The 10,973-nt window shown below is 46.1% G+C and overlaps 1 protein-coding gene across 2 annotated transcripts; it reads right to left on the bottom strand.

The window, feature by feature from the left end:
• Positions 1 to 32: 32 nt before the first annotated feature.
• On the bottom strand, positions 33 to 10,651 carry LOC131584009 (ovoinhibitor-like). 2 transcript variants are annotated; one of them, XM_058848709.1, is made up of 16 exons: positions 10,512 to 10,651; positions 9,705 to 9,724; positions 8,794 to 8,924; positions 8,561 to 8,621; positions 7,944 to 8,077; positions 7,452 to 7,509; positions 6,351 to 6,487; positions 5,936 to 5,996; positions 5,057 to 5,193; positions 4,564 to 4,624; positions 3,071 to 3,204; positions 2,930 to 2,990; positions 1,528 to 1,664; positions 1,162 to 1,222; positions 682 to 797; positions 33 to 222 (listed from the first exon to the last, which is right to left on the bottom strand). In XM_058848709.1, exons 1-16 carry the CDS (start codon positions 10,564 to 10,566, stop codon positions 177 to 179), a joined length of 1,410 nt encoding a protein of 469 aa, XP_058704692.1. In that variant the 5' UTR covers positions 10,567 to 10,651; the 3' UTR covers positions 33 to 176. The 2 variants fall into 2 exon arrangements, with proteins under 2 accessions (XP_058704692.1, XP_058704693.1); XM_058848710.1 differs by lacking the exons at positions 5,057 to 5,193; positions 5,936 to 5,996.
• Positions 10,652 to 10,973: the final 322 nt, after the last annotated feature.

Raw genomic sequence — 10,973 nt, 5'->3', positions numbered from 1 at the left:
GACAGGGCAGAGATGTGGCACTGAGACAGAGGAATGTTGCCAAGTCAGTTTATTGAACAAGTGTTTCAGGAGCTAAGGAAACAAGGCAGACTGAAGGGATGTTACTAGGGAAGGTCAGCCCATGGGAAGTCAGATGGAAAGGAGTTTGTCTTCCTGGGCTGGAGTCCAGCACAGACTTAGCATTCAGACATGCTCATGAGGTTAAGAGTATCCCCGCTTTCCCTGGTGAGAAAAGGAGAGAGGAGAATTAGACATGACTGACACTCTTTTCCTCATTTCACTGGCCCAAGCATTGGCTTAGGGTTGACTGGAGATAAAGAACAATCTCAAAATCCCAAATATCCCCTTTCATTATCCTCATTTAAGAAAAGATGAATGGTTCCATTCATTTGGTACAATCCAGTTGGTTCAGTGAAGTCATTCCCACACGCCCTTGTGAGCTTGTGGAACAGATTGAGTGCTGCTGAAAATCAATAAAATACTTTCAAAGCTAGCAAACAGGAGGCCAAATACACATCACAGAAATGGGCCCTTCTCATTTTCCCTTACAATGCAAAAAAAACTAGCAATGTCCAGTGTATCCCACGAGCAGTTAGACAAAAAGACATGATGAGACAGCCCAGCATTCACAGCAGGGACAGGAACTGATCATGGAAGGAAAGGTTTCACTCCTATACGTACCGGTAGGCGTTGCAGAACATACATCTGTTGCTGTAGGTTTTGCCATCAGAGCCACAGTGGGCCATGTATTCCATGGTGCAGATAGGAGAGACTTCCTTGTGGTCCTTGCAAAGGGCCTGCACACAGAAGGTAGATGTTGAGCACCTCTGCCTGAGAGCAAACTGTGCCCCCCCAGCACCAGGAATGACACCCCACTGAGAAATTAAACTGGCTGTAGCTGCATCATAACCAACTCCAAGTGTCCTCCTGGTAGCAGAAGTGATCTTGTACTGCTTCTGCTCACTGCTACATCTCGTCCTGCTTTATTACAGAGCAGTGGGATGGATGTTGGCTGTTTTATGAGCAGAGTGAAATTCCCAAGGGATCTCCTCAGGTGTGCACACCACCACCTCCTGATTTGTAGCCCAGAGCAGAAGACAGTGCCCAATGAGTGTAACAGACACTGAGCTTCACTCTTTATTCCCATCCTTTCCCACTCACTCTTGTAACATCCTCTTCACAGGGTCCGTTCTTTCTCTTGCCAAGGTTGGTCCGGTGCTCCCTGGAGGAAGGAGAGATTGTTATTAACCATGACCTTCCCTGTTACAGCCAGAGAGCAAGAACAAACCTCACTCCCACGGAGTCACAGAGATTTCCAGACCACACAGCTCAGCACCACCTGCCCAGCACTAACAAAACCAGAGCAGACACTGTCCCCAGCTGGTACACACCAAGCAAGCCAAGCAGGAAAGCAGGGGCAGACAGACAGAATCCTTCCAGCACAAGGTTTCAGAGCGAGCCCTTGCAGATTACTGAGCTCCCACAGAGCCAAACTGTGAACCCCCAGGGAGGAAGGGGAGCACTCACAAGTTGTGGGAGCACAGGGTGCACTCGCTGGCGTAGGTGATGCCGTCGGTGCCGCACACGGGGTCGTAGATCATGGTGCAGGCCATCAGCTCTCTGCCATCCTTCAGCGTGGACCTGGGGTACCGGCTGCAGTTCAGCTGGGAAAAACAAGCACAGAAAAGGCTCTGCCACCAGCTCTGCTCAGCGCAAGGGAGCCCCAACACATCCCCCCTGCTTGTGCCTCTGCCTAAAGCTGCCCATGCCAGACCCTAAAAGGACCTGCCAGATGACAAATTGTGGTTATATATTAACTCATCCTTCATGGAAAACTAGCAATCTCCTTTCACAGCCTTCCCTGGAGAAGGCTGAATCAAGGCTGGAAGGTAGACATTACTCACTGAGCTCTGCATTTATCACGATGCCCCTATACCTTACTGAACCCACTAGGATATTACAAAAGGCAGCTCAGAAATAATCTGTAAATCAAAATGGCACGATTTATGCACTTCCTGCAAGGGGGCTGACTGTGACCAAGGTGTTTTTCATGGCCCACAAGAATGGAGGGGAGATGTGCTGACAGGTCTTTTGTTGCAATGGGACGGTTCCGAGTGTTGAGAGCTGCCAGCAGGACTGACAGCAGTGGAAGCTGATTTACGTCAGCTGAGGAGCTGGCCTTGTGTTTTAGCACTCCCAGTTTCTCCAGTGTGAACTCTTCTTCCCTGATTTATGTATCTCACCCAGCCTGAGCACAGAGCGTACTCGGGAAACAAAGGAATGGCATTTCATAGTTTGTTTGTATAGAAATGAAATATCTGACTCAGGATGTTGACTCTTTCAAACATGCTAATGAGGTGGCTTTGTTTTTCTATTCCCCAGTGAGAGTAAATGGCTTAGACCTGGCCAAATATAGTTAATCTGGTATTTTTACATGATTCATGTTGGTATATATTAGATTACATCGCATTTACCAAAAAAAACCCAAAAAAACACCAAACCAAAAACCAGAGATGGGTTTGAATTCCCTGACACCTTAGGTATCAGCATTCAAAACACAGGCAATTTTCTAATCTTTGCAGAACATCTTTTTGTAAAACACAAGCAGTGATAAAGCATGGGGTTCCCAGGGCCCTCTGCATTCCCTGCTATGACCGAGTGCTGTGGGAAAAGGATTCTCTGTGTAAAGCCTTAAATCATTAATCATCTGCCTGTCTCATAACTCAGTCCTCACCTGTCCTCTCCTCTTTCTTTCCCTGATTGTGTGCAGGAAATGCACAACATTCCTGCTGATGGGAGGGTGATATTCACCCACAGAAGGAAGGGCAGCACAAGTGTGACCCCCGTGGAGGCTGCACCACCCAAACCACCCAGCATTTGCTCAGGTTGTGCAGCTGCCACCTGCTCAAACCCTTCAGGTGCCACTTACCTGGGGAACTTCTTCTACGCACTTTCCATCGTGCTTCTTGGCAACCTCGGTTCCATGCTCACTGGAAGAGAAAGCAGAGTTCAAAATGCTCAGACAAACAACCCAGTGGGGCTCTCAGGGGGTGTGACCTGCAGGGCTCACATGTTGTGGGCACACAGGGCGCAGTCGTTGCTGTAGGTTTCGCCGTCTGTCCCGCAGATCTCGCGCAGGATGAAGGGACAGGCGCTGATGGCCTCTCCAGCTTTGGTACCGCTCAGGTACGTGCTGCAGTCAACCTGGGCAGACAAAACAGCGATGCTGGGTCAGTGTCCCATCTGAAGTCTGCCCCCTCTAGATTTTAGAGGCCTTTGCCCAGGGAAAATCAGAGGGTTTTTAAAGTTTAGGCTTGAATAAAAATTATGTAATTGTAGTTGGGTATTTCCTGCTAGCAGAGGGAACAGTCGGTAAAAGAGATTATTTTCCTAGAGTAGAACATACACAGGTTTTAAATCCAGCATTCATAAAATCATAAAGATTGGAAAAGACCTCTAAAATCATTGAGCCCAACCATTAACCCAGAGCCCTCATGTTCACCACCAAACCATATCCTCAAGTGCCACATCCACACACCCTTTGAACAACTCCAAGGAATAGTGATTCCACCCATTCTCTGGTCAGCCTGTTCCAATTACTGACAAGATCTCCACCGAAGATTCTTTTTTTCCTAATTTCTAAACTAAACATCCCCTAACTCAGCCTGAGGAATCTGATTTAAAATGTTTGACATTGAGTGCAGCTTGACAAAGTTTACTGTGTCCAAGATTCTGTTTCAGCATTTCCAAGAGCAGCAAGACCTGTTTCACCAGCTTCTGCTGCAAAAATATTTACAATTTATCAAATCAAATGGTTTAAATATTTGAGGATCAATAGACAAATACTTATTGGAAATCAGCCTACATTAGCTAAGCATCACTGACACTTCACTGTCATTTTGCACAGCCTCCCCAATGCAGTGTCTCTTATTATCCATATTTCCCATGTGGTCCAAGAACAAATTAAAGCAAAGACCACATTTTAACAACGTGCCTTTTCTACAGAAAATATATTGCAGTCCCTCAGGATGCATGAAATTATTTTTGGTGCTTCAGAGCTGCTCTGCATAAGCAGAATAAATGTGTTGAGATATTATCAGCACATATTGTTACTGTGCAGGATAATAAAGCTATTTCTGTACACTTACCTGAGAGCAGATTTGTCCTGGCTGACCAGAGTACAAGGATTTTTTTAACCTGCCTGTCTAGTGCAATGGAAATCCTAGCACTGAATAAATACATGGACATCTAAAACAGCCTTTCCACCTCTCCTACTGTGCTAAAATGGGCTGCATGGTTCTTGGGCTGCCTCTGATGATTTCTGTGCAGAGATTGGCAGTACTGGGACATTTTGTTTCTGAAGTCCCAGCCTGTCCCCATCCTCTCTTTCCCTCCTGTACAGCACACTGGCAGCTGTGAGCAGCTGAGGAGAAGCACAGCATCAGCATGAACCCTGTGCACCACCCTCCACCCACCCCTGGGTGCACTGACCCCAGCCAGGATCCTCCTGGAGACCACAGAGAGAGTAGATGGTGCTTATTTTACAGCTGAAAGAACACTTACAGGAGTGCTTTCCTCCTTGCATCTTCCATCGTGGCTTTTCTTAACATCAGTCCCGTGTTGTCTGAAAGGGAGAGGTTGGGGTCAGCAGGCTCACCACCTGAGCCCTGGGACACCCAGGTGCCACAGAAAGCAAACCAAACCCAAAACCAATAGAGCTGATAAAGGACACACCTGATGCCTGATGAACCAGCCTCTCCCTGTCATTAAAAAGTGTAATTCTACAGTCAGGTCTCATCATTGTGTGCTGTATAACAGCTCCATTCACTCTTTCCCCTTCCCAAATATCACAGCCCTCACAGAGCGCTCAGGCTGAGAGCTGGCTCTCCCACACTCCCCCAAGGAATAAACAGAGCATCAGGGAACAAAATCAGGTGACAAGGGCTCCAGGAGGTTGAAAGAGAAACACAGATTTGTTAATACCAAAAAGAAAAGCCATCTGGTGCACTAACCCTGGCTTGCCACTCCAAAAGAGAGTCCTGTGTACAATACTTACACATTGTGGGCACAGATGCTGCAGTCGTTGTCATAAGTGAACCCATCTGTGCCACACACCGGGTGCAGGATCCTGGGGCACCGGACCAGGTCTTTGCCACCCTTCACCTTTCTGGCTGGGAATTTACTGCAGTCAAGCTACAGAAACAAAGCAGCAGCATCAAACCTAAGGAAGACCTTGTTCTCCAATAAAATAAATTCCATCATAACCTCCTGCCATGTCTGTAATGCTGGGATGATGAGATAACACCAGTGCTACGACTCAGTTCTTACTAAACCAGGCTGAGTCAGCTCTGCCTGAACCCTCTCACACGGGGGGAACTGCACAGCACTGCATGAGGTGCCAAATCCCTGGCTTAAGCACCTTGGTCACTCCCAACTACAAGATATGTCAGAAAAGAAAAAAAAGAATTTGAAACATGGACCCTTTTTAACTGTACAGCAAAAGAAGTTGGACTTTGCACTTGAAGGGCCTCATCAAAGGAAGATCAAAGCCCAAACTGAACAACTTCTACATTTATGTGTTAACATATCCTACACAGCAGCTGATACATTCCAATCAAAACTTCAGGTGTGCTCCACGTTTCACAATACGTCCACACCCCAAAGGCTGCCGTAGGTGTGAATTCATCATGAGAACTCCGTGCATGGCTCTCACCCAGCCCATCTGCCAGAGCTGTCGGGCAGGGAGGGCCCAGAGGACACCTGCCTCAGGACAGGTGAGATTTGCAGGCATCCTCGACACAAGGAGCTGACAAGACTTAAAAGACAGGTGGAGAAAGCCAGGCTTGAGGCCAGCTCACTTTCAGAGTAGATGTCACCTCAGAGAACCCTTCAGCTGATGCAGCTAAGAGGAGTAAGCCTTATATTGAACACTTACCTCATCAGTCTTCTCTCTGCACTGTCCACTGTGCCTCTTGCCAACATGGGTCCTTTTTTCCCTGGAAGAGGGAAACAGTAAAATAAATACTTAACCTCTTGGTCAAAGTTATGTGCAAAATGAAGTAAACCATGGCTTCAGACTCTTTAAAAAGTGTTCAGAATTGCTAATTATTACCAAGCTCATCCCATCTTCTCATAACATGCAATTTAAAGCAATATTCTGAATTGTTCCTTCCTCTGCCCAGCCCACAGACTCATCCAAGGAGATGCCTCATGACTTCATCATGAGAAAGAAACTCAAAGCAAATCCAAAACCATCCCATTGCTAAGAGACTTGAAGAAACAGTCAGGAGCAGAAATGCAGCAGGACAGTTCTCAAGACTGAGAAGGAGCACTCTGGGCACAGCACTCACACGTTGTGGGCGCAGATCATGCACTCGTTTTCGTATGTGCTGCCATCTGTGCCACAAACTGGATTCAGGTCCCTCGGACAGGCTACCAATGTTTTTCCGTCTTTGGTGGTTTGTGTTCGATACCTGGTGCAGTCAACCTGGCAAAATAAGGACGAATCACTCTGGAGAAGCCCTTGCTATGCAAGAAAAGTTGAATCAAAACCTTTTTGGTCTGTATTTCAGCCTCAAATGTTTTTGTAACAGGACAAAGCCCTGTTCCACTGAAGCTAAATCTCCAATCAGAAATTTTATTTCTGAATATTAGCCTAGTTCTCCAGGAGTCAAGAAAAAGGACTATCTTGGAGAAGAGGTACTTCAGGTATAAGAACATGTACAAAATTTTCAGTTTAGTCTCATTTAAAAAAATCTTGAATTTGCTAAGAAACATTTTTCAACAGCTGTAAATCTGAATAACACTGTTTCAGTTTGTGTTGGTTTTCTCCACACTTTTCCAGCTCTGTGATTTCTTCTTACTTCAGATTCCCTGTAGTTCAGTACAGGATTTGAAAGGATAGGAAAGAATGGTCTACCTGTTGGAGAATGGACTTCCTACATCCCAGAATTTTAGCACTCAAATATAGAAGCTTCTCCTTCCAAGGCATCAGACTGTTGGCCTCAGACAAAGATACAATAAACTGTGCTCTATAAATATTTATGGTTAGTGCTCTTATGAGTCTCACTATATCTGTGAATACAACCAGCATGGGAGTTTTGAATCCCTGCTGCTGAGGGTGGAAACGCTTGTGGTCTCCAGAGAGAAAGCTGCCAACCTGCACAGCATGCTGGCAAGAGAAATCTTCTGGCCCTCCTGGGGACACAAATCAGCTCCTCATCCCATATCCATGTCCTTCCTCTTTCCTCAGTTTGGTGTGGTAAGCACGGGGTGACCTCTCAGGGAGGATGCCAAATCCACCCCCACCATGCAGAAAAGCAAATAATGGACTGGGACCCTCGTACACCTTGTCCTGTGGACCTCTTGCAGCTTCCTAGTGAAATCTGTGAGGTCCTTATGATTTTATTAGCAGCTCTAAGAGATGGAGTTCTGATCTCTACTGCACTTACAGCAACAGATTCCTTGCAGGGCCCTTCATGTATTTTGGTAACGTTGGTGTCATGCTCTCTGAAAGGAAGAAAAGCTCTGGTTAGGGAACATTGAGGATAGCTTTCCCCATGACACTGCAGGCACTGGGACAACTAAGCAGGGTCCCACCCTCCCCCTGGGAAACCACAACTGCCTGAATTCTCTGAATGTGCCCTGCAGATGGCAGCTGCTAATGTACACTATTCCCATGGGAATTAAGTGTTAGGAGTAATTAGGTGTTACAAGCAACACTTTGATCTGCTCATGTCTCTGCTCTGGTTCTTTTTGGGATTCCCTTCACAAGCACAGGCCAAAAAAATGGGGAAGAGCACTCAGGTTGGCTGAAGAATCACGAGAAGCCAGCAGCAAGGAGACATACAGAGACACCTGCCTTAAAACAGGTATTTTACAGAAGCCTCTGGGAGCCTCAACTTGCTGATTATCTAGAAGGACATTCCATGCGCAGGACTTACGCATTGTAGGCACAGATCCCGCAGTCATTGTCATAAGTGAAGCTGTCTGAGCCACAGACTGGTTTCATTATCCTCGGGCACGCTACCATGACCTGATCATCTACTACAGCTCTACGGTAATTACTGCAATCAACCTGTAAAAATACCAGGAATAGAGAAAAAAGAAAGCATTTTTTTGATATAAAGATATAACACTCTTACGTAGTCTTCTCACTCTCCCTCAGCCTTTGGGGACAAATCCAGCATCAAACCAATTTCATTAGCACAAGTAGAAACCAAAAATTCTGTGGGAATTCTCTCCAATGAAAAAAAGAAGGGATAGTAAGAAAGACTGTGATTTGGGTTTTGTGAGGTCCTTCATAGGATCCTGCTGAAGGCATCCAAGTGGTCAGATCCAACCTTCAGCCAATGTATTATTTTTATTTTATTCCCAATTAGAAAGGTTTGAAGTCTGAAGTAGAAAATAACAGAGAGATGGTATCAGATAACCTATAAAAACCCTCTCTAGCTTTGGTTATCACCAGATTTTATTTCAGGCTGTGCACACCAGCTGTGCCCTTTCTGTCCCACACTTCTGCATGGTGCTTGAGTTGTCCCCATTACAGACTCTGTCTTACCACGATAGGTTTTGGGTCACATTCTCCATCGTGTTCCTTCTCCACACTGGCACCATGTTCCCTGGAAGAAAGCAGACCTGTCTCAGTGATCAAGAGACAGCATCACCTCAAGGCTGGTGGTGTTGTCACCCAGCTGCAAAGGCACATGCTCCTCATCCCTGGGGAGCAAAGCTGCCACCCCTGCCTGGAACCCCCTGCCCCGAGGCCTCTGCAGGGTCCCCAGCAAGACTCACAGGTTGTGGAAGCAGATCCCGCACTCGTTGCTGTACGTGTTGCCATCGGTGCCACACACCGGTTTCAAGTGCCTTGGGCAAGCAACCCCGGGCTTCCCATCCTTGCCACGGACGTACTGGCTGCAATCAAGCTGTGGAAGCAGCCCAGAATCAGCCTCAATTTTGGATCCCCCACGGAGTGAAACCCCCCAGCATCCTCCCGCCACCGCCGCTGCTGCTGGGAGGTAAATTAGAGGCATTATTGGGAATCTGCTCAGGCAGTCAGGAATCTTCCCTACAGAAGTTTCTGATTATGCACTTCTGTCCAGGGAGGCAGGATGGCTGTGGGTGAGACAGTGCCTAATGAAGGCAGTGGTAATTGGGAGCCCCTTGGCTCCGCAGCAGATCCTTCCAGATCGTGCTGCACTCTGGAGAGTTCCGGGAGGCTCGGAGCTGCGTGGGAGGAACCTGCAGACAAATCCACGGCTCAGGCCCTGCTGGTTTTCTCTCTGTGATATAGGTAGAGAAATTTATGCAAGGAATTCTTTGTGCCTTGCTGTATGGAAGCAATTATCAGAGTCACAGTGTTTGATGTTTTCAAGCGTGTCATCCTAAGACAGTTTTCCTCACAAGGAGGCAAACTACTGCCTTTGGCTGGGAGTAACTAAATTATGTCTAAGAGTTAATATAATAAAAGTGTACAATTACTTCTTGTTTTTTCATTTTATTTAATGAACCGAAAATATTGCAAAAAATGGGGATCTTTTACTTTCTCGTGAAATTGGAAATGTTATTCAACCATGCACTGGAAAATATTATTTTAACAGCTAAGATTTCATTAGATTTAACCCATGTGCTCATTGGGTAGCTACATACTGTTTCTACTTTACCAGAAGCCTGAAAAGAACATAATAAATAGATCTGTAGCTCACCTGAACTCCAAAAGCAGTACCTGAAAGAAAAAAATGGAGACAGGAAAAAAAACAACAACAAATTATTAACATGCAGAGCTATTTACATATGTAAATATTTTCATGACATGAGTTAATTCAGTGATTAGTCAACACTATTTTATTTTGTTTAGGAAAATGTTGAGTTTTACATTATTCCAATAAATGGCAGTAGGATGTATTAAAAGTTACTAAATAAAGTTTCATTGCCCTTCTGAGGGGAGATAAACCTTGTGAGAGCACATGTATTTATCTACCCCTAAAATGTTACAGGTAAGTGATACAGATACCTTCAATTCTATACTCTTGGATTTTAACCTCTTCTAAGAGACTTTTATGTTTGACTTTCAAAAGTTTGGACATGCATGTTTAAGATAATTATTGCCACCATCACTGTCCACCTCCAAATCCAACATTCTCAGTTACCAGGAGTAACACAGCAAATTCCCAGTGCAATCCTAGAGGTTAAAGTTTGCATTTCTATTGCTCACATGGGTAATAAGGACATTTTCTACAGCTTTATTTTGCCTTTATACTCAGGACTGCCATGTGCAAGCCCCTACCCTGCACAAGAACTGCTCCTACAAACCAAGAAGATAACAGCTGTATGGTGTTTGCTGAAACCTCAGTCTTGAAACCTAATTTCTTTGTTGTGCTCTCTCAGGAAGGCTATTTCTTCATGGAACAAGGCTCTCCTCCATGTTGCAAGACCCAAAGGCTTTTACTGAAATAAAAACTCAACTCTGACTCAGCCAGATCGATCTTTGCACTACCCCAGTGAACACTCACCCAAGCAGCAGCAAAGGGCAATAGCTGCCCTCACCAAAACTCCTGTCACCTTCATGGCAGCCAGGGACACCCCTCGAGTGCAGCCTGCCTGCTCTCTGTGCGGGAGAGGAAGATTGCAGGGAGGAGCAGGAATATATAGCACACCACGCTACCAAGTGGTCCCACCTCATTAGGCAACGCTCCCCGCCTGTCATCACCACTCAAAGCCAAAAACGTGTTTACCCAGCTCTGGGTATCTGGCTAATGATTGATACAAGTGTGAGTGCCAGGAAGGGGATTTTGTGTGGCTTGAGGTGGGTGGGAACCGTGCCAGGACCCCCCTTGTCCCGCACACCCTGCCCAGCCCCGGGCTGCCCCTCGCACGGCTGCAGCACATCGTGGGCTCACATCTCCCCTGTGCCTACCTAAATGCAATTAGCACTTTCCCCTCATCCACAATTTTCAACTGAGCTGCCAACTGAT

This window comes from Poecile atricapillus, chromosome 13 (assembly GCF_030490865.1).
Source record: "Poecile atricapillus isolate bPoeAtr1 chromosome 13, bPoeAtr1.hap1, whole genome shotgun sequence".
NCBI classification, from domain to species: domain Eukaryota; kingdom Metazoa; phylum Chordata; class Aves; order Passeriformes; family Paridae; genus Poecile; species Poecile atricapillus.
Note: the sequence above shows the minus strand (reverse complement) of the source record. Positions and strands in the feature narration are given on the sequence as shown.